This window comes from Blastocystis hominis (genome assembly GCF_000151665.1).
Source record: "Blastocystis hominis, Singapore isolate B (sub-type 7) whole genome shotgun sequence assembly, scaffold_15".
In the NCBI taxonomy this organism is placed as follows: domain Eukaryota; class Bigyra; order Opalinata; family Blastocystidae; genus Blastocystis; species Blastocystis hominis.
Window position 1 is genome coordinate 179,547 of NW_013171822.1, and position 22,440 is coordinate 201,986.

General features: G+C 42.3%; 8 protein-coding genes; 4 read left to right on the top strand and 4 right to left on the bottom strand.

Annotated features, from left to right (window-relative positions):
* Nucleotides 1-589: 589 nt before the first annotated feature.
* Nucleotides 590-3,147, top strand: GSBLH_T00001968001 (uncharacterized protein; the record flags this gene model as incomplete). Its single annotated transcript, XM_013040459.1, has 2 exons — nucleotides 590-634; nucleotides 667-3,147. The coding sequence occupies 2 exons, from the start codon at nucleotides 590-592 to the stop codon at nucleotides 3,145-3,147; spliced, it is 2,526 nt and encodes an 841-aa protein (XP_012895913.1).
* Nucleotides 3,148-3,520: 373 nt separating this feature from the next.
* Nucleotides 3,521-3,844, bottom strand: GSBLH_T00001969001 (uncharacterized protein; the record flags this gene model as incomplete). The annotated part of the gene is made up of 1 exon (XM_013040460.1): nucleotides 3,521-3,844. One exon carries the CDS (start codon nucleotides 3,842-3,844, stop codon nucleotides 3,521-3,523), a length of 324 nt encoding a protein of 107 aa, XP_012895914.1.
* A 1,040-nt stretch (nucleotides 3,845-4,884) lies between these two features.
* On the top strand, nucleotides 4,885-5,527 carry GSBLH_T00001970001 (uncharacterized protein; the record flags this gene model as incomplete). XM_013040461.1 has 1 exon in its annotated part: nucleotides 4,885-5,527. One exon carries the CDS (start codon nucleotides 4,885-4,887, stop codon nucleotides 5,494-5,496), a length of 612 nt encoding a protein of 203 aa, XP_012895915.1. The 3' UTR covers nucleotides 5,497-5,527.
* Nucleotides 5,528-12,608: 7,081 nt separating this feature from the next.
* GSBLH_T00006358001 (uncharacterized protein) lies at nucleotides 12,609-13,294 on the top strand (the record flags this gene model as incomplete). Its single annotated transcript, XM_013040462.1, is given in 4 exon segments — nucleotides 12,609-12,881; nucleotides 12,914-13,118; nucleotides 13,135-13,188; nucleotides 13,218-13,294. The coding sequence occupies 4 exon segments, from the start codon at nucleotides 12,609-12,611 to the stop codon at nucleotides 13,292-13,294; spliced, it is 609 nt and encodes a 202-aa protein (XP_012895916.1).
* Nucleotides 13,295-13,750: 456 nt separating this feature from the next.
* Nucleotides 13,751-14,016, bottom strand: GSBLH_T00001971001 (uncharacterized protein). XM_013040463.1 has 2 exons: nucleotides 13,863-14,016; nucleotides 13,751-13,828 (listed from the first exon to the last, which is right to left on the bottom strand). The coding sequence occupies exons 1-2, from the start codon at nucleotides 13,968-13,970 to the stop codon at nucleotides 13,769-13,771; spliced, it is 168 nt and encodes a 55-aa protein (XP_012895917.1). The 5' UTR covers nucleotides 13,971-14,016; the 3' UTR covers nucleotides 13,751-13,768.
* A 1,457-nt stretch (nucleotides 14,017-15,473) lies between these two features.
* GSBLH_T00006359001 (uncharacterized protein) lies at nucleotides 15,474-16,981 on the bottom strand (the record flags this gene model as incomplete). The annotated part of the gene is given in 5 exon segments (XM_013040464.1): nucleotides 15,474-15,491; nucleotides 15,506-16,525; nucleotides 16,581-16,669; nucleotides 16,749-16,886; nucleotides 16,918-16,981. The coding sequence occupies 5 exon segments, from the start codon at nucleotides 16,979-16,981 to the stop codon at nucleotides 15,474-15,476; spliced, it is 1,329 nt and encodes a 442-aa protein (XP_012895918.1).
* Nucleotides 16,982-17,233: 252 nt separating this feature from the next.
* Nucleotides 17,234-18,160, top strand: GSBLH_T00001972001 (Scaffold protein Isu1; the record flags this gene model as incomplete). XM_013040465.1 has 4 exons in its annotated part: nucleotides 17,234-17,271; nucleotides 17,303-17,444; nucleotides 17,476-17,589; nucleotides 17,620-18,160. 4 exons carry the CDS (start codon nucleotides 17,234-17,236, stop codon nucleotides 18,139-18,141), a joined length of 816 nt encoding a protein of 271 aa, XP_012895919.1. The 3' UTR covers nucleotides 18,142-18,160.
* Nucleotides 18,161-21,755: 3,595 nt separating this feature from the next.
* On the bottom strand, nucleotides 21,756-22,398 carry GSBLH_T00001973001 (uncharacterized protein; the record flags this gene model as incomplete). XM_013040466.1 has 2 exons in its annotated part: nucleotides 22,224-22,398; nucleotides 21,756-22,190 (listed from the first exon to the last, which is right to left on the bottom strand). The coding sequence occupies exons 1-2, from the start codon at nucleotides 22,257-22,259 to the stop codon at nucleotides 21,756-21,758; spliced, it is 471 nt and encodes a 156-aa protein (XP_012895920.1). The 5' UTR covers nucleotides 22,260-22,398.
* Nucleotides 22,399-22,440: the final 42 nt, after the last annotated feature.

The following is a 22,440-nucleotide window of genomic DNA, read 5'->3' on the forward strand; positions in this document are numbered from 1 at the left end:
ATACGATGACAACTCTAGGATAAGTATGACCTATTCACATGCTATCAGGTGTACAAGCCGAAAAGGAAAGGAGCCACCCTCTCTCTTTGTATCGTGAATTACACACGGAAGGAAAAAACAAATTATAAGCACTTCTTGTACATCAAGGACTTGAGCGATTTCAAACATCGCATCTTTCGTCAGAGTGATGCAAAGAATAGAAATACAGCAAGAAACGTGAAGTGCAGGTTCTGTGACGACTTCTTCGGATCTTGCAAAGCCGTTCATGCTCACGAAGTACAAGCACATCGAGAACTCGTCAATGAGAGCGATCAGTACGAGTTATCGAACGAGGAAACTCGGTTACGATTCACCAACCAGCGATTCGAAATGCCAGCACCGGTCTTCGTGTACGCTGACTTCGAGTCAGCCATTGATGACAAGAACAGACACAAGCCAATCATGTTGTCCTGTCTAGCCGTGTCACGCATTCCAGCCATTGATTGGCAACTACGAATCTTCCATGCACCGCACGAGAGCGAAGAAGACCTTCGTCCTTTCATGGACTATCTCGTGCAATTGCAAGAGAGTGTGAAAACGTATCTCTTCGATGAATTGCCATTGGAGAAGACATAGAAGGTCTAGAAGGACTTTCGTTCAACAACCGTGAGTCCATTCTGCCACAAGAAACTGGATGATGACAAGGTTAGACATCATGTACATGTGGCAGGTAAATACACCACAGGGAATGAAGAAGTGCGCTTCTTCGAAGCCGGGCAGTACATCTGCACCTGTTGCAACAAGTGTAACCTGCAGCTCTCATTCAACAAGAAGAACTATCGTCTGCCAGTTTACTTCCACAATGGATCGCACTATGACTTCACATTCATCATGAAGCTCATCGCGACGATGCCTGGCGGGAATCTCGAAGTCATTCCAACCACTGAGGACAAGGAAATGCAGATCGAATACAATGGCATTCAATTCAAGGACTCGTTGAAGCTCATCAGTAGTCCACTGCGTTCCATTGTGGCACAGACACTTGGAGGCAACTTGGACCTCTATGTGCACACCAAACAACAACTACGCAAGTACTGCCCGTCTCGAGGCAAGCAATGGAGTGATGAATACATCGATCTGTTGACACGGAAAGAACCCATGTTCTACAGTCTCATCAAGTCGTACGAGTCATTGAACAATACAGTCATTCCTTCTCGTGAGCAATGCATTGATGATATGAAGGGAGAGATGATGCCCCAAGACGAGTATGATCACATGGTGAAGCTGTGGAAGACCTTCGGTATCAAGACATGGGGTGAATACTACAAATTGTACAATGTACTCGATGTGACTCTCATGGCTGATGCATTCGAGCATTTCCGAAACACCACACTGAATGCATTCGGTGTTGATCCAATGCATTACATCACAGCACCACAAATGGCATATTCGCTATTCTTGAAGGTGACAATGGAGGGCGATCATAGTGAGAGTAGCCTCATGACCCTCGCAAGGAAATGGGCTCAGTACATCATGCGCATCAACGCGAATGAGGGCCTCGCCGAGAAACAACTGGTGAAAGTGTTCTTGAATCGCATGGGTGAATTCTATGAGAGCAAGGGCATTCGATTGATGGAGACAAATGAAGTCGATGACTTCATGCGATTGTTGAAGAACCTGCGAGGAGGAATCACACAGATCGTGAAACGGCATGCCAAGGTTGACATTGACAACAAGGAGCAAGCAACGTCGTCCCAAGGCATCTACTACCTGGACGCCAACAACCTGTATGGTGGAGCCATGCATCGAATGATGCCTTATGAGTTGGTGGGTGTACCTGAGCGACTAGAAGTGATGGAGAGGATCAATCGTGACCCGAATGGGTGGATTCAATCACTCAAGACGTTCGGCAAGTATGGATTCTTCGTCGAGTGTGACATCGAGGCACCAGTGGAACTCCACGACAAGTTCAATGATCTGCCATTCTTCCCCGTACAGAAGGCGGGCATGTACTCCGATGGAATCAAGAAGTACGCTGAGAAGAACGACATTGTGGACAAAGTGAAAGAGGTGAATACACCGAAGCTCATCTGCGATCTTGTACCTCGTCAAAAGTATCTCGTGCATTACTCACTGTTGCAACTGGGCATTCAACAGGGATATCGTGTCACACACATTCACCACATCATTCGATTCAAGCAGGCACCGTTCATCTTCGAATATGTCAACATGCTGAGTGAGAAACGAGCGAAGTCCAAGACCACTGTGGAGAAGAACCTGTACAAGCTGTTGGCAAACTCGACCTATGGCAAATTTGTGGAGACTGGGTTGAAACGGATGAAAGTGAAGTTCGCTAACACATGGAATGAACGTGAAGCCATCATTCAGAAGCATGGATATGACATGATCGCCGGGACAACCATGTACTCCGAGAATCTGATCGGCATCAAGCTGAATACACCGGTGCGCAGGGTGGAGAAGCCATTCTTCATCGGGTTCGCCATTATCGACATGTCCAAGCACATCATCTACGATTTCTACTACAACGTGCTCAAGACGACATTCGACACCGTGGAGCTGTTGGGTCAGGACACGGACTCGCTCATCGTACAACTGCACGATCGCGCTAACATCGTTCACAAGATGTGTGACATGTACAAATCGTTCGACTTCTCGGAATTGGACAACACGAGCTACTTCTATGGTGAACTCGTGAACTACTACGAGTATGAAGTGGACAAGAGCAAGTTTCCTTCATTAGACTCGTTCCTCAACTTCAACAAGAAGTTGCCTGGTCCCATCTTCAAGGACGAGCACAACGGACATCGCATCATGGAGTTCGTGGGACTGAGACCGAAGATGTATTGTCTGATCGACGAGAAGCATGTGATACACAATGCAGCAAAGGGAGTTCCTCGCAATGTCGTGATCAATGGAGAAAGGATGAGTGTGAAGAACATCGACTTGTACAAGCGTGTTTTTGAGGCAGAAAAGAAGGGAGATGCAGTGATCGAAGGCAGCTTCAAACGCATCAACAACCAGGTTTTCGATATCAGCACGAAAGAGCAGACCAAGACCCTTATGACGTGCACGGATAACAAGCGATGGATCTTGGACGACAACGTGTATACACTGGTATTCAGACATTACCGATTGAATGACATGTAGAGGAGCAGTTGCTTTACTTTGGTCACCATAACAATACACTTCATGGCAAGCAAGGCAAGCAATGGCTTTCACGTAGTTTTGCCACGCGCATTTTGTTCAAAATGAGGGGAAATTTCTTATGAAAGCCAAAAAAGTGATGTTGTCAAAGTCACCCCTCAGACTCCGATTTTTAGGGCTATTTCGCCATGGATTCGTAGTAAAAAGGGTGGGAAATGGGTTCGCGTTTTTTGCATCATTTGCCTACTACTTAGGAATCATAGTATCATTAAACAAAACAATCGATTGAATAATATGATGGATGGAATCCATGAATCCTATGAATGAAAACCTTGCTTTCTATTTGATCAACAAAACAATGTGAAATGCAATGTGATTAACATAGCAATAGTATTAAATAAACAAGTAATATTGAGTGAATGAATGAATGAATATGCCATCCATCATAGAGATCTCTTCCACTCACTTCCACTCCATCTTTCCATTCCACTTCGCGAGTAGCAATCCGAGTTTCTTCATCGATCCAGTATCCTCGACCATTTCGAAGAAACGATTCTTTCGATTCATCATACACGAATTCGCCCACATAGAGGGGAATTCGATTCGAAGTGATGGTGTTGTTACCGCTTCGCTTGAACTCAATCATAATAGTTCCCTCGATCTTGCGGATGATCTCCACCAGCTTGTTCCCCTTCCACATCCCCTCAAGAAGCATTCCATTGGATTCCTCGTCATTATTGGTTCTCTTTCCTTCTTGTTCTCACTAATATCACGGTTTTCTATATGTTTGAAATTGTGCTGATCCAGAATATAATCAATCGACTGTACAATAGTAACAGAACCCTATTTAAATCATATAATTCTGCCTATTTGAGCTCCATCATCTTCTTTTTTGTATAATATGTTGAGGATTCCATTTTGGAACGGGCATACTGTTTTTTCACAGTGTATTCGTCATTGTGCTTACTTTGTAAACATTGTAAACTGTCGTCACAGCCAGTGAGTATCACTGCCTTTAGCTTTCCAAGTGTTATGTAACCCACCAACAAATTATATACCTTTCCCTTTATATTTTGCAGTCTATCTAATTGTTTCCCATTATTGTACCTATTCTACGAATTCACTCTTTATATGGCAATTTGCCTATATTCTCGTCAATGTATTTACTTTCTTTCCATTTTCACTCTGTTCTTTAGAACCACATTTATATGAAATGTGTGGTTTATACATAAGAAGAGAATGAAATTTCAAAAGAGTGATATTCCTTCGCATTTCGTTTAGAATGGAAACACTCAAGGTTGATCTGCAATAAGAAAGTCACTGTAACTGTTATGATTTGGACAATAGTATATTTTTCAACTTTTTAACTTGTGAATTACAAGTTACAAATAGAATTACCTCAACTTTGTAATAGAGGTTCAATACAATATTGGAATTGTTTCTTTTGGATCTCATCACAACATTGGAAGCAACAGAACAACTTAATATTCGCTCCATTCATCTTCAAGTACCAAACATCAAATTCTGAAGTACTCATTAATTTTGCTTCAGGTATCAAGTGCAATGTTCAACATAGTCATTCAAAAACTGTTCGATTGTTGTATATTCACAATCCTCGAGAAAAGAAGGGAGTTTCATTCATTTGTTCCCAACCTTTTTTTTGTTCAAAAATGAGCTATCTTTCTACATTAATATTCATTAATTATTTATTTATCTATCTATATTTATACAAGTTAAGAAATGCCCGTCACGATTCGTCAAACTGCTCCCAACTTTTGTTTGAATGGAGCTCAAGGAACTGAAACAATTTCCAATATTTCGCTTGATAACTACAAGGGAAAGTGGGTAATTCTGTTGTTCTATCCCATGGATTGGACTTTCGTTTGTCCCACCGAAATATTTGCTTATAATGATGCTGCGGACAAGTTGGCTGCAGTGAACACTGTGGTGCTTGGAATTTCTGGAGATTCTCCTTATACTCATTTGAGTTGGTTGAAGGCATCCCGTTCTGAGGGTGGACTGGGTGGTCTTATCAATATTCCGTTGCTTTCGGATGTGACTCGTGAGACGATGAAGAACTATGGAGTATACAATGAAGATAAATCGGGTTTGGATTATGCTCAAGCTTTCCGAGGATTGTTCTTGATCGATCCGAATCAGAAAATCCGTCATATTTATATAAATGATAATGGAGTTGGTCGTAGTGTGGATGAAACGATCCGTGTGATCAAGGGACTTCAGTTCAGTGATGTACACGGAGAAGTCTGTCCTGCGAACTGGCACGAAGGTGATAAAACTTTCGTTCCTAACAATGCAGGAATCTCGAAGTTCTTGGTGAATTTGAAGAAGTAAATACTAAATATGTATGTGTAGAATGTTTGCATTTTTGTTTGTTTGAAAACACAACACTGGAATCATTTGTTCTCGATTGCAGTTGATGAAGAATCAGAAATGTAATTCAAAATATGTGAGTGAACGAGTATGTGATGATAAGAATGTGATATATAAATAGGTTAGTGAATGGAAGTAAAATGAGAACGGCCATATCTAATGGAAAGCGCCCTAACCCGTCCGATCTAGGAAGCTAAGTCATCACGAGTCGAGTTAGTACCAGTGTGGGTGACTCGCTGAGAAGTCTCGATGCTGTTCTTTTACTCCAATATTCCATTCCATTCTATTCCATTCTGGTTTTCACTATTCCATTTTTGCATTCTATTTTTTATATTAACAACAACAAATATCTTACTTTCCTATTTAGTCATTTTCTAATTCTTTCACAAATTGCTGTTGCATTTGCTTCACCATAATCATATTCTGTCACTCCGCCTATTTGTTTACCATTTTCATTATCCATGCTAGACTTATTAGTACTAGCTATCTCCTTGTTCTAGAATCACTTCATTTTTCCTTTTTATTCTTCGAGATATGTTTTCTTTGCCACCCAAATACTCATTGGTTCAAAAGTTGAGTTTGCCCCACCTAATCACATAGTTATTTTATAAGGATCATATACATTCTCACACTACCGTAACCATTTATCATTAAATTATAGAAATTGTTCCTAATTGTATTAGTGATGTGAATTCTCTATATTCTAATACACATTTAGGATTCACTTATGCCACAATGGATTTTTTACATTTTTAGGGAGTAAAAATTGGTGCATTTACTTATTTTGTTAGAATATAATGTTTAAGAGCATAAATATGGTTTTCTTGAATTCCACAAATATTTTTATTTCAAGCTGATTCTAATTTTCGAATCAGCTTTTTGTAATATACATTAAAATCAAATCAAAACATCCACTACTTGTTCTGTAGTGTTTCAATGGATTGTTGGAAGAGATCAAGGCCTTAGTGTGAGTGCTCTGTAATGATATGTACTACTACTATAGTTTTGGAATTTCTAGCATTGAAAAAGGGAATTCATTGAACTATTGAGTTCGGCTAAACATATCTGTGTAACTATACAGAACAAATGGAGAAAGAAAGCGGTTATATATGTTCTAGACGTTTCCTAGCAAATTGGAGTGTTCTAAACACAGTAGCTCGAGTTCTCTCTCCTAACGTAGAATTACTGCGATTCGGGTGTGGTAAGTGGCTATTATGGATTTTCCGCGAGATACACGCACAACTAAGAAACACTGTCCCATGTAAAGTCGTTTGTGTAAATGTGGCTTGATTGGAATACTTAGAAGTATTTCCATCCATTGGAACAAACTAATTCATACAAGATATAGACCTGAGCTTGCTTGCACTTAAAAACAGATAATTGGATTTTACTAATGTTTATACCTCTACATACCTTAAAATAAATATATAATCATGAAACACGCCACCTTATTTTCTTTTATCACATATATATTCTATAGATACATGAAGCGTTAAGTCTGTAGCGAAAATGTGTTTTCCCGTTCTATTTTCATTTTTCGTACATTATCGATTTATTTACGCCCTGTTGTTCAATTCGTGCAGCTGCTTTAACATACGTTAGAAATGAGAGAATGAATCCGACTTTACCTCAGTTTAATAATGGGCCATAAAATAACAGCCGTTAATTTCTATTCAGTAATTTTAACAGAATCGACTTTTCATCAGATGAGCAATATAGAGCTATTCAAACCAAGCGGTAATATTGAACTAAAGAGTATTAGTGTAAATGTTAGTGTAGACCCAGCAGATGATAAATGGTGGGAACAAACTTTTTCTACTCAGTTTCCTGTTGCAAACATACCCGGTGATGGTAAAAGAATCACTTCAGTTGTCGGATCTCCTCATGCCGGCTATACTATCGAATGTGATATTTCTCAGCACATATTACAAGGACCAGCATGTATTAGGTCAACTAAAGGAATAGTTATAGCAGAACTCGAGTTTAGAAATGGAATTGCTCAAGGCCCTTGTACCTTTTACTATAATAGTGGATTAATCTTTTTCAAGGGAAATCTGGAAAATGGATTGAGACAAGGAATGGGCAAAGAGTATCGTGAGGATGGAAGCCTCTTATTTGAAGGAATGTATGAACATGGAAAGAAGCGAAACATTATTGCTATGGAAGATATGAAAGGGTATTGGATGGAGCTGGATGAAAACCAAAAAGTGAAGAGCATCAGCAAAAGAAATGAGAAAGGAAACTTCGAGGGAATTTGCTATGTATATGTGGATGGCCAAATCAGTAAAATTGCCCACTACAAGGATGGAAAAGAAGAAATCACGCTAAAAAAATTTGTAAATAATAAAATGACTGAATATCGGAATGGACAAAGATGTTATGAAGGTGGATTCGTGAACACACTATCTTCTGGATATATGAGAGCAGGTTTTGGACAAGAATATGATAAGAGTGGAAATAATTTAAGTTATGAAGGTAATTTTATAAACGGAATGAGACATGGTGAAGGAAGAACTTACAAAAACGGCAAACCAACATATAATGGGAAATGGATTCAAGGGAAGAAAAAGTGTACATATTACAGCCAAAAAATATTCGTTACTCTTTTGGGTGCTGCCATTGTGGCACTCGCCTTCATTTTCTTTTTACAGTACTATTATGTTGGCATTATACTGGCTCTACTTTATTGTCTACTGTTGTGGTCAATTTGGAGAACCAAATACATTAACTATGTATTGACGATAACAAAAAGTGAAGACATAATTCAGTTGAATTCTAAAGTAACAGGAATTATTGTACCTTCAGACTGTTGTAACGACGTTTATGAGCTGGATCTGAGCAATTGTTCAAGATTAGAATATATAGAGATTGGAGACAATAGTTTTACAAGAGTTCAGACAGTTCGAATTTGTGGATTGCCTAAATTGAAAAGAATCAAAATAGGCAGGATGTCATTTACTGAGAAAACAGAGAATTACGGTAAGAATAGAGAGAAGTCTTTCTTTTTAATTGATTGCAAGGAGCTGGAACATTTTGAGGTTGCCGAGTGGAGCTTTTCTGATTTCGGTGGAGAGTTTCAATTAGCCTATCTCCCCAATTTAGAAACACTTACTTGTGGTACACTCGATAAGGAATCATTCAACTTTTATGGCTGTGCTCTTTCATTGCAAGGTTTTGATCACTTATGACAGTGATGACCATATAGATTTGCCGAGCCTCAAAAACGTTGTTTTGGGGTGGGGATCATTCGCTCGATCGGAGTTAACACAATTTCAAGGTAGGAACCCAAAGCAAAAAACGATTATCATGAATAGATTTACCTCAACTGGAGTCTATTTCTCTTGGATATTTTGCTTTATATGGAACAGATGATAATAATTGCTCTTTAGAAATGGAAAGTATTTATTCTGTTTTTTGTTTTTTTTAGATCTTCCATCGTTATTTGTGCTTGATGGCTCTCGGCAATTGAATTTTTCTACAGTGACCACGGTGAATATGAATAGTAGCAGCTATCTGTTTTTGCTATCATAGATATTCCGAATCTAAAATATATCAAACTAGGCGAAGACTCATTCAAGAAGGTCGTATCTCCACGTTTTAGAAGTATTTAGTGTATGGGAAATCCTGATTGATAGATATTTCTCCATATCTTCAGAAATGTTTCAAACGATAATACGAATATCAGCAGCAAGTCTTTTATGTGCGTTTTTCGTTCAACACTGTCCCGGGAGGAGTCTATATGTATTTTGTTGCTAAAGTCATAATACTTTCATTGCAATCCCCCATGTTTCTTTTACAAACAGCAGTGAAATTATACAAACAATCCTACTATATTTTGTAATGGAACGTGCTTTCTACACACTCCACTAAGTCCTTCACATCCCTACTGATAAGTCCCTTATTTCTTATTTGCTCCACGAATCCACTCCAATCTTCATCTTCTCCAGCATCAAGGAGAATGCCATTCAAAAACGCCACAAACACTCGAGCAACCTTCTCAATTACAATTGGTTCCACCTGAACCTTCTGTTTCTTTAAAATGTTTGTAACATCAAAACTCTGAAGCAGCTCCACGATCCCTTGGATCCAAGGAGCATATTCTCTCCAAGAGCGCAGTTCCTCACACCGAACAGCGCACATATCCAAACAAGTCAACCCGAAATGAAATTCATTCGACGGGTTTAGAAACGGAAACTCGAGCGAAGAACACTGTTGATTGGTCGATTCATTCGCGGCCAGCTGCTCGATGTGCTTCATCACAGCCTCAAAGTTGGCCTTTCTTCGCTTCTCTGAAGGAAGCAAACACGAATCTTCGTTCTGTTTCACTACAGGAAAGGAGCGAGTTAAGAAATGACCAAAACTTGTCGGCTCTTTCAGTAACGAAAGCAGCATCACAACAGCGTCTGGAATATCAACAAACTTGTTATACTCCCGAATCGATAATGGAATCACAATAGGATCTACTTCTTTCCATGAATCGTTTCTCAAAGCGGACAAAATCGTAGAATCGGACGGATACAGCTGCAAAAGCAGCAACAGCATGGAAGGATCGTCCCAAGACAAATCGATGAGAGTGGGAACTGGGAGCTTTCCGACACGGCGACAACACCGGAGAAACACCAAGTTATTGTACAAGTCATTTGGCTGCACCTTCATGATTTCGATTGTTCGCATTGTTTCCTCTTCAGTCCAGTAAAACTCGGAATAGCACAGACACTTCCATTTACGAGGCGAATTCAAAGTGCAAATCGATTTGAATGATAAGAACTCAACCAGACGCATCCACTCATACCCCTTTTTATTCATCCAAGGAATCAATAAATCAAAGCGATCATAAAACCGATTTTCTTCTGCAATACTCACACTCTTTCCAGATCGGATGGAATCTCCAAAGCATACCGTTTCAAATAAGAGACAATACACATCCTCACCATCGTATTGCTTATTCCCACAGCAAAGACTCACAATGAGTCTCATTTTCTCAAAGAGCTCAAGAATTTCGCTCTCACTCTTTTTGTCTGCCACCCGTTTGACAAATTCATTCCCCACTGCATCGATCGAGCAGCACCAATACGGAGTGCATTTGATTCCCATGCGGATTCTCTCAGCAATCACATCCAAATCCTGCGAATGGCTCGATCGCAGAGCGATCCAATCCCGAAGAGGCAACTTCATGGATGATATGAGGACAATGGAAGTGAAATCGTCTACTTCCTGAACCCACTGAATGTCTCCTTTGTAGTCTCTAAGCAAGAAACCATACCAAGCGATTGTGCTTCGCGGGAGAATATGGTAATGATTCCGGAGAGAATGAGCTATATTCTCGCACACCTCGTTTCGACAATGATTCAATAAACTCAGCGAAAGGATTCGTAAATGGCTTTCGACGGTTCTGTTTTCTGCTAGCTGCATCAATGCGGTTTGAAACTCTTTCGCATCGCGTTGATATAATGAGCACGCACTCTCAAACCAATTCACCCAAAAGCCGGGCGATTGCATCACTGCCCACGCTTTCAAGGATGGAAACTCTTTCTCTATCTCCCAAGAAGCAACGAGCAGGAAGCATTGGAGAAGTTGGGATGTCATCGCAGAACTGCGAGCCACTGCTTGTTCGAAGAGAGAGTGTGTAAGATGTCCGCTTTTGATTCGCGATTTCAACGTGGATAGCAAAGGAGAAGACACATCGGAACTCGCAAAATAAAGAGTGTAAAGAAGGGAATCGGGTGTTAAAGGTTTGTAAATGAGCTCCTCGAGCAACGTTAGAGGCACTGGCTTGGAGGAAAAGGAAGGAAGCAGTGGCTCCACAATCGAGAATGGGGTGGTTTGCAGTAAGAAAGAAATGTTTGACTGGAAAGTGATATCTTGTTTGGAGGGAATGATTGAAAGGAGAGTTCGCAATAGAACAGCTCGCTCCTGTGGGGAAAAACTCTGTTGACGAATTGACAAGGCACGCTTTAAGATAAGACGGTTCTCCTTAGACAACTCCAAATGGACGAGCATATTTAACCAAGCCACTACCAATTCGGAGCTAGGAAGCTCTAGCTTGAGTACATGCTCGAATATCTGATTTGTCCGCTCTATCCATGAATTTTAGATAGTATAGATACCTGCAGAATTCGCAACAAAAGCCGGAAGCACGTCCAAAATGACTTTTGTAAACCGCTTGTCGTTTAGAAACGGCAATAAATCCTGCAAATCGAATCTGGACGCAAAGCCATTCTCCAGTTGATAGTGCAAAAATGGAAGCAATTCTTCGGGACTCTACTATTAAAAAGGAATCCACTTTCCCACAAGTGTATCCTTAGACAGAGCATCGAGTAATTCAGCTTTCGAAACTCTAGTCATGAAATCTTACTTAATCATAAAGAGTCATAACAAATCTTCATGCAGTAACAACACCTAGTCAGTCTCGATAATAGCTTAAAATTGCTTTTAGGCAATTCTCATCTGAAACACATTTGAGAGTAGAAAAAGAAGCTTGATTTTTGGAAAACACGAAATGCTTTGTTCAAATCTTTATTGCGAAAATGGAATTTCTTAAACGACTACTGGGTTATCATAAAACGCCCCCGGTACTCGTTCAAGCTTGCTTGTTTGAGCTGAACTGTGTGATTAGGCAAGTCGTTCCCAAATATGGTCGTCGTGTTTGTGTTTATTCATTTTATTATTGATAGTTAAATAAACGCTTTTGGCAGATGCAAAACTTTTTGTTTGGAAAGGTATTATCTATGTTATTAGCTTAATTTAAGGGAGATCGAGAGCCAATTCTTGAAGAATGCGAGGAACTGGCAAAAGAGATCATCGAAAATCACGTCGTTATCCAGGTTCTTTTAGCATTTCCAAAACTTTCATTCGAGGTGGGCCCAGACATGATGAAATATCGACTAGGAGAGGAAATCTTTCACTCTGGTGTTTTGTACGCTACTAAATCGTGACCATTACAAATTTTCTTCGAGTTACATGACATCCTTGGAGGGATGCGATATTTTACAGTGTATCATTACTTGGTTTGGATTTGTGCTGCCTATCATCCTAGCTGCGGTGAACAATCGCTATCTATAAACGCAGGAACAATGCTTCGAGAATGTATCAAGATTCGTTCCATTCATCAGCTCCTTCTTTCTCGTCCGTCCCTAATCGAGCCTCTTTTCACTCAATATGCTTTCGATCCCAATTTTGACGTTTGTTCGGATGTGTTCCAGTCCATTCGCGAGCTCCTTCGAAAAAACAAACAAATCGTTAGCAGCGCTTTGAGGCCATCCAAGCCGCTTTACAACCAGCTTTTTTCTTGGATCTACGCCCTCTTAGAATCCGAAAACTACGTCATCACACGAATTGTGTTACACGTACAAAACGAATCAAATCGACTCACAAACAGTTGCTTGGGGAATTTCTAATCGACAAAAGCAACTTTGAGATCATGCTGCACTTCATTAAGTCGGCAGAGAACTTGAAGATTTTCATGGTTTTGCTTTGCTCGCAGTACCCTTCGATCCAATTCGATGCATTCAACGTATTCAAAGTGAGATTGCGGAGGGGGTTCGAAGCAGATATTCGTCGCGAATCCGGACAAATCAGCGGAAGTTCGACGAATTTTAGTGAGCAATCGACAAGCTCTTGTAGAGTTTATCGGCTCCCTGCTTCCCGAAAAAGGTAGAAACGAGGAGTGGGGTGGAGAGTAGAAGAGAACGACGACGTGTTTGCAGAGGAAAAGAAACTGGTGATCAATGTGCTTCACAAGATGGACGATGAGTCGTAAATAGCATGGAGTGGTTTGTCTTTCTAGCTGTGTTGTTGGTCATAACAAGGGGGAAAAGAATAAATAGGAAAGAAACTGGTTATATAAAGGTGATTCATGGAATGGACGATGCATCTTATTCACCTTGAGTTGCTTGTCTTTTTGATCGCTTGTTTGTTTGTTTGATTGAATAATATACCAGAGAAGAGGAGAGTGAAGAAGAATTGATGATGATTGGAGTGGATGATGGGTCGACAATAACCTTGGGTTGCCCGTTTGCCTTATTGTTTATCTACTAATTCATCTATCTACTTGTCAGTCTGCTTAACATGGATGACAAGATGGATAAGTGACAGTAGGGATAAATGGAGGTAAATGTACTTCATCCAAGGTCCAATTGATGATTACTCTAAATAATACTTTCAATTGTCTTTTATATTGCTTGTTTGATTGATTTTTGTTCACAACAAACACAACAAGAATGCATCCACTCCATTAAATTGAATTTACAGAACGGACAAGTCCACTTCTTTCGCAGCCACCCATCCAAGCAAGCTACACATCATCGTCTTCCTATTCATTCACCCACCTTTATGAAAGATATGCGAGCAGGGAAGCAGACAGATCGAATCGGCCTCATTGTCCTCCTCCACATCGTATTCACACGTACAAATACAGCACGCTCCATGCGTCTCATTGCTCGAATCGATCACGATTTCGCGGAACGGTTTGTACTCCAGCTTCTATCACACTCAACCTCCCTTTCAATCCTCACTCGCATCGTCGATTCGCGCATTTCGTTCCATCGCTCATCCAACACGCCGCCCTGCTGCTGCTCCCAGCGAAGCAACGCTTCATAGCTGAGATCGGCAGGGTTCACTTCCTCGTTCGGCACGGCGGAATCTGCGCCCGCTGCGCTTAAACGAGTCTCCGAAATCGATGATTCGTTTATGCCCGACAGACTGATTCCATCGAAATTAACCGCGGGAACGACGTCACGAATGATGGATGGATCGTTGTCCTGCAAGGAAATGGACTGAAAGCTAATTTCCTGGGGTGGCTTGGCGGCGCGCTGGCCGCTGAGGTGAAGAGAAGATTGCTCGATGTGGGTTGATTCAACGAGATGAGGAAGCGTTCGAGGGGGGAGATGAGAAGGGTTGGGTGGGTTGAGTTCGCTTAGCTCGATTGTGTTGGTTGTGTCGTTCATGGGGGTCTCAAAGCGGCAGCGTTTAGCGAGGAAGGAAGGACTGTCTGGGAAGAGGGAGGATGGTTGCTTCCTCACATTGTCGCGCTTGGGCGTGTCGGGAGGATCCAGAATGAGACTGTCCTCCACTATGTCGCAGAGAAACGATTCGATTACCTCGGGTTACAGAGGGAGTGAGGTTTGTTGGCTTGATGGTGACCTTCTGGAACGAACTCTCTTTGCAGTACTCAGGCTGGTTGTGATTTGAAAGTTAAAGTAATCTACAACGCTGTTCCGTGTAAAAAGCAAGTCCTTGAACACTTGCAAGTCAAGAACGTCTTTCTGTAGTTCTGCTATTTTCTGAATATATTCAACTTGCTGAGCCTCTACACTCTTCATCCTTCGTTGCAGCAATTACTTAGTTTGCCATTCTCCTCCACCAATCTTTTATTTAACTCTTTCAATTGCTTTATCTATATCTGAAATATAAGTGATATCAAGTACTTCTTCTTCCAGAGCTGGTTTACTTTGATGTGCAATAAAACTACAGAATTCGTGATCACTCTCTTTCTTGGGAGTCGTACGTACATAGGGTTTTGTAGGGGGATATCTTTGAGCAGCTGTTTCCAATTGTTCTTAAAGGTATCTGTCATTCTAGAAAAATTACGTTCTTTGCGATATACCGGAGTCCTGGAAGGTGTGCTCCACATTCGTACCAACAAACAAAAAAGCTACTGTCGTTTTAACAGCTCTTCCTTTTGAATCTCATCTAAACTACAAGCGGGAGGTTGCGGAATTGTTTTCCACCGTCGTTTGGGTTTTCGACCCGCATTGATTCCTTTGTCCTTTTCCTCCTTCTTTCGACTTCTCTGGCTATTCGGACCTATCTGACCTTGTTGACCTTTCTGACCTTGTTGACCTTTCTGACCTTGTTGACCTTTCTGACCTTGTTGACTCTGCTCTCCAGTACGAGCCCGATCCGCTTCCCTGAACGAATCCACCAATCGCGAAATGGCGCTAAACCCTTTCCACGTGCTCGAAACCCCCACCAAACTGAACAGGGAATAAATATGTGCGAGATGCTCCTGGTCCGGTCTGTACAAATCAAAGTGGGAAGCAAGCCATGCGATTTCCCGCTCGATCTGCGAGCATTTCGACACACAATCCTGCTCTTCGCGCGTCCATCGCTGGATCAACACTTCGTTCGCCTGTTTCGCTTTTTCGATCTCTGCGAGATTTCGATTCAATTTCAGCGTCTGCAGAATCGTTCGCTCCTTCTCGTTCTGTTCGAGTTCTCTGCGAATTTGATCGATTTCCGATCGAATGTGCCGAATTTGCTTCACTGCCATAAGTGCGAATTGGTGGGTTTGCTGAAGGATTTTCGACTGCACGCCCAGCAACGAGGCGTCGCCTTTCGTTGCTTGCTCCTTTTTCAAAACAGTCAACATCGAATTTACGGTTGTTTGCAACTGCTCTTCAAAAGTGGCCTTGGCTTTCGACTCCTCCATCGCAAGCTCGTTCAATTCGATCTCCAATTCCGCCAATTCCCGCTCGATTTGACGCCGTTTTTCCAGTAAAACGCGCCGTTTCTCCTGCATTCCCCGCACTCGCTGAAACACTTCGCGATCGTGCGGCAAGCCGACCGAAGCCGGCTCGGATTGTTTGAAATTGGTGGAACGAGGTGCGGCTTCGTGAAGGAATTGAATCATTTGCATGATTTCTTCGGATTGGAGTTTGGTTTGGTGGGAAGGAGAGGAGTTTTGGAGGGAAGAGGGATTCGTGGGGGAGGACAAGATTGGTGGAGAGGGAAGAGAAGGCTTGGGTGGAAGGGTGGAGAGAAGGGAATGAACAAAAGTGGGAAGGATTTGAGAGAGAGAAATGTCTTTGGGAAATGGAAGGAGGGAAAGAGAGAAAAGTCCTTCAAAAATGGAAGAGCTGCCTTCTTCCGAAATAGCGAACAAGAGGGAAAAATAGGCCATTACAGAAGGCTTCAAATTGGGAGTTTGGATCGAATGGATGATGTTTTCGCACAAGATGCAAAGCAAATGCTCATCGAACAACAAGATTCGCTATCCGTTAAGTTCAGACAACGGCCTCACATCAGATATCGATACGCTATGGTACCACTTGGTTAGACCGCTTAAAACACTGAGAATGCTCGGAACTGCAGCGGCTCTTTGTAAGCGCGACAGTACTTCGTTCTCTACTTTTACCTACACTCAACGCAACTTTAAAAGAGCACTTGTTCTGTATCAGTTTCTGCAGGAACCACAGATGAATCTCCACACAAACTACTGATTACTTCTAAAACAGCCTTTGGAGTATTTTGAATCGTAAAACCCTCATTTTGTAAACGAGCAATTGTTTGCTCAACAAGTGTCCTCTCAAATCCCTGGGAGGACACTAACTGGACGAGTTCGTCCTTTAATGCTAGAAATTACGCTTTTCCCTTGCCTAAAACCTGATGTTTCTTGTTTTTCGCTTAAAGTATCCTCACTTGCCTTTGACGGGCCTTGGCTCTCCATCAAAGAGTGATCGATACAATAAACATCAAATAAATGATAGTTGTGGGATATCCCACAAATTACAAGGTACGAGGTATTCTATCCAAAATGTTCTATTTCGGGCAAATTCACTCAGAAAAGCAACATATAGACCTTTTTTGAGAAGTGCCCAAAAACTTAAGCGCCGTGTGAAATACCTATAAATATGTGCTTCTGAACTGTCAAATAGTAATTCTCACTGCGTGGTGAAAGGTCATAAAATTCTTCACATCGATGTTTACCTTCGTTAAGGGTGTTGTTCCTAAAGCGCAGTATATCCAGATTGTTTTCCATATAATGCAGGCGCTTATGGTCTCGTCCTAACCTTTCTTCCTTTATCCGGTCTCTTTTCGTCCAGATAAAGGAAACTCCGAATCCAGACGTGCAGAAATTTCTTCCTACACCTAGTATTTCTGTCCTTCCCTCAGAATTCGGGCATACTATGGTACCCTTCTTTTCTCTTTTTTCGATGATAGGAATTCAATACTACGAAGGAAGCGCGCGCTTCTCCCCTTGCCAGTAAATTATTCGACATTCCTGAAGTCAAATCCGTCCTTCTCGGGAATGATTATATATGTGTAACACGCCAAGTGTTTTTTATTCTCTCTTGTAATTTTTAGAAAGGTGTCGAGTGGGAATATTTGAATCCCGCGATCTTCCACACCATTTTAGACTTTTTCTCTTCTCCGGACCATGAAGCGGTTGTTCTCAAGCCGGACGAAATCCCCGAAGATCCGAACGAGATCAAGGACACGGACAGCGAAGTGGTCCGTCTGATCAAAGAGCTTCTGGACACGCGAATTCGCCCTCGCATCAAAGCAGATGGCGGCGATATTTTCTTCCACACGTTCGATGAGTCGTCTGGCGAGCTGCTAGTGCGGATGACGGGCGCGTGCAAGGGCTGCGCGAGCAGCAGCGTGACGCTGAAGCAGGGCGTGGAGCAGATGATGAAGCATTACATTCCGGAAGTCGTGACGGTGAACAGCGTGGAGGACGAGGAAGAGTCGGAGGAAGTGAAGAAGGCGAAGGCGGAGGCGGAGAAGAAGCTGAAGAGGGAGTTTGAGGATGAATTGGCGGCTGCGATTGCGGATGAGATGAAGAAGATGAAGACGAAGAAGAGTAGGAATGGGAGAGAGCTGTGATGAATTGATTTGATTTGATGGAGTGTTTGTTGGTTTGTTGGTTTGTGTGTGTTGGTTGGTTTGGGGATGGAAGAGAGAGCGGATCGATGCGAGTGCGAAATCGAGGAAGTCGCAAAGAATGGAAATGGTTATGAAAGCAGAAATGCGTTGAATGAATCATTGAATCATTCGGTGATTCGAATAATAGCATCGAATGTTTCATTACAGTTGTTTGATATGAATCATCGATGGACTCATGAAAGAATTTACTGAATGGTTCAATGATTCATTGAATGATTCATTGAATTGTTCATTGAATTGTTCATTGAATGATTCATTGAATTGTTCACTGAATTGTTCATTGAATTGCTCATTGATTATTTCTTTGAGTGTTTCACTGAATGATTCATTAGAGAGTTCTTTCACGGATCGCATTTTCTGTTCAACAACGAGTAAGTGATTCGCTGAATGTGTTGCCACAAATCGAATCAGGAGTGAAAGCAACAAGTAGACAAAAACCGAAGGTGTTTCTAAGAATCGTGGAAACGGGGAACCTTAGGAACGAGTAAGTGATGGTCGAGAATGTTGCTGAGCGAATGATAAACGGAACCATAACGAGTAAACAATCCAATGAACCTTTTGGGGAGTTTTTTTACTATAAAAAGATGAGAATAGGAGTGAAGGAACGAGTAAACCGATTGCTGAAGGTGTTTCTGAGAAATGGGGAAACGGGGAAACTCAGAAACGAGTAGACAATGAGTTGAAGGTGTTGCTGAACGAATATTTGATCGTTTGATAGTAAAAAGAAGGACAGGAAAGGATTGGGGATGGTGTTATGGATGGGGAACGCGATGGCGAATGGCTGAAGATGTGGTTGAATGGATTGTGCGTGAAGGAAATGAATTCGCGCATATTTGGATATTTGAAGAAAGAAAGCAAGAAAGAAAGCAAGAAAGAGAAATAATAGAAATTGGAGTGAATTTGAATGGTAGAGTGGAAGTGCAGTGCAATGAAGCGAAGTGAAGTAACATCATTTTATCATTATTATGAATATCACTTTTGACATCATTTTTGAAATTATTTTGACATCATCACGTTTCTCATCATCATATTATAATCATCATTGTGATATCATACTGATTGAATTTGTATTAATCTTGTATTATTCTTAATTGACTTGAATTGAACTGAATTGAATTGAATTGAATTGAATTGAATTGAATTGAATTGAGTTATTTGACTCAAATTCACCCAAGTTGGAGAACTGAAATTGAATTAGCAAATCGAGTTGTTCATTTGATCGATTGATCGAATGATCGATTGATTGATTGATTGATTGATCGATCGATCGATCGATCGATCATTCATTCATTCATTCACTTACTCACTCAATTCACTCAAATCATTTTGGTTTGGTACGTTTCTTGTTTATTAGATTTGATGAATTGAATGAGTAAATGGATGAATGAATGAATGATTTGACTCTGATTTGCTTGGAAGCGGAAATGAATGAGAGTAGCACAAACAAGCAGAGATCTAACCATCCTTCCAACAGTTATTTTCTGCTGCAGAAAAGAACGGTAGACTGGTTCTTTTCTATGGGGAAATAATACATTGATTCACTTGAAGGCTAGGAGGAGCAGATTTGATTGGTTCTCTTAGATTACTTGTGATATATGTTCTTTTTGTGGTTTTTGTGATTTATGAAAAAATAAGGCGAATCTGAGCTTTACTCACCGTTTCATAGAGCAATAAACGTTCATTTAGTCACTCTCTTTTTTGTTTGTTATAATAATGCCGTCTATGTATTATGGAAGTCGGTAGATTTTGGAATATAGGAATATTATGCGTAGATCTCGATCTAATTCCTCGGAACGACTTTCCGGTCAGGCAAATAGATCAAGAGATCCAACGCTGTTTGCTTACTCACTTTTTAAAATAATTTCGTAGAAGAGAGATACAGCGGTGGAAAATGCGCTCAGACGTGAATATTTGGGAAGAATCTTCTCCAAGTCCACCTCGTGAGAGAACAGAAAGTGTGGATATAATAAAATCAAGAGCATATAGCACCGAACAGTAATTCTTTCATTTCGTGCTAATTTGTAGAACTTCGCGAGAAAAACGTATTTTATTCTCATTTTATTGCATGGTAGATGATCGTAGTCGGAGCCGTTCTCGCAGTCGCAGTCACAGTCATCGTCATCACCGGGTTCTATCTCTATTCATTCATTTACTTGTCCAGCATCATCATCATCATCGTCATCACCACTCTCCCAAAGAAGTAACAGAAGAAGAAAAGGAGGAGGAGGAGGAGGAGGAATGTGGTCCTTCGGTCGCGTTGTATCAATCGATTTTGGAGCAGCGGAAAATGTAAAGCGTTTTCATTCATTCATTCCACAAAGACTGGAGCAGCGCATCGCCGAGGAAGAAGCCAAACTGGCTGTATTCCCGCCTGTGCTTCGCAGTGGGCAGAGCTCGGAGGGCCAGAGCGATTTAATGAGTTCGGACGGATATTTGATGAAGAGTCGAAAGTGAAGTTGCATGATGGGATTGATGGTAGAGACACGTATATGCAGGCTGCTTCGAGAACGAAAGAGTTGAAGATGCTGGAGAAGCAGAAGCGGTTGGTGGAAGAATTGAAAGCGGCTCGGTCGATGCCTTCGCTGGATGAGCGAATTATCAAAGACACGGCACCAAGCAACCGAAAATGGACTTCTTAGAATGTTTGTTGTATAAGGGCTATGGAAAAGGGATTCGCTGAATGGAAAAATGATGAAGTAATGGAGGAAAACAAACTATCGAAAATGGACTTGGCAGCGTGCTTTTATTGTGAGATGTAAATTCACGGAGATAAATGAAATGATGGAAAGATCCAAAACAATCAATGTTGTGTACAATGTGATAAATAATAAAAGCAACCACTCAAAATCAATTTTGGGCAGGGTTCTATCTCACAAACACTCCAAGCAAACACTCATTCACTAAATGTCCACTTCATCATTTCAGCAAACGAATTAACCCCTCCTCCTCCTTCTTCTTCTACTACTACTACTCGTTCACCGAAGACACTGCCGCGTTAATCGGGACAACCCGAAGATTCGCGTTATTCGACAACAACGATTCAATCTACGCATCATTTCTCCTTTTCTCTCCCACCTCGCGATTCCTCTTCTCCATATCCTTATTCCGCGCCACCATGATGCACCGCTGCGCCTCCAGACACGTCTGCGCGGTCGCAAACTGCAGCAAAAGCTTGTACACGATCTTTCCGGGCCGATTCTGCAGTGAATACCCCACCATCCGCTCGCAATTCTCCAGCTTTTTATCGGTCTGCACGAGCACGCTCAGAACCCGCCGCGTGTTGTTCTCGATGCAGATGTCCACCAATTCGTGCAGACTGAACACCAGACGAACCACCGCGTCCTTCATGCTTCCTCGAATCATTTCCAGCAGCGACAGCTGCGAGCGGCCGATCGCCAGATACATCGTCGCGTTATCTCGCCCTGGGCAATTCCCAGCTCCGCTCCACGCCCCCGAATTCGATTTCGAACTCGACGCAGAGTTCGATTTCGAATTCGACGGAGCCACCACGCAGCACGACAAATATCTGCGAAATAGCCCCGATTTCTGGAGTGTTACCGGTTAACGCGCGTGATTTCGACCTGCTGGGAGACGCGGATCGACGGCGCGTTCACTGCTTTCTGCAGTTCTAAATCGATTCCCGACTCGTCCACCGCGATCCCCGCCACGCTCGACGCCGCCTCCGCGTATTTCGCGGGGATTACCGCGGGGGAGGCGGCCGGCTCGACGAGAGGAACGGGGGAAAGCGGGTTGTCGTCGGCGGGGGAGATCGCGACCGGGTGCCGCGCGGCGGGCGGGAAAACCGCGAGTTGTTTCCGGACCACGAAGAAGAAAAACGCGCGGAGAAGCAGGTAGATGCGCAGCTGCAGCGAAAACGCCGCGAGAGACTGCGCGCTGCCGCCTTCCCGCGGTTCTTCGTAGCGGTAGAGGAAGGGAACGGAGGCGGAGGTGGTGTTGGTGATGGTTTCCATGGGCAAAAGAACCGCGGTCTATCGGTCACCGCGGGAGGAGAGAGAAAAAACGTTCTCGAGAATGCCGCGGTAGTCGAAGGCGGGCATGAAGGCGTTTCCGGTGCCGGTGGTTTCGTCGGTCTGCGCGCAGGCGATGAGGAACGTGTAGATGAGATCGTCGGGGTTGGAGAGCGACGCTTTGGCGGCGTGGAGGCAGCGGAGGCAGCGAGCCGCGCGCTCCTGCAGGCTAGAGTGGAGAAACGTGGAAAAGTGGAAACAGAGAAGCGAG

Coding starts and splice junctions, on each gene's coding strand:
- GSBLH_T00001971001 (XM_013040463.1), bottom strand. CDS start 13,970: ATGAGACGCATGGAGCGTGCTGTATTTGTACGTGTGAATACGATGTGG. Junction 13,829..13,862: donor CTCGCATATCTTTCATAAAG/GTGGGTGAATGA, acceptor GATGATGTGTAG/CTTGCTTGGATGGGTGGCTG.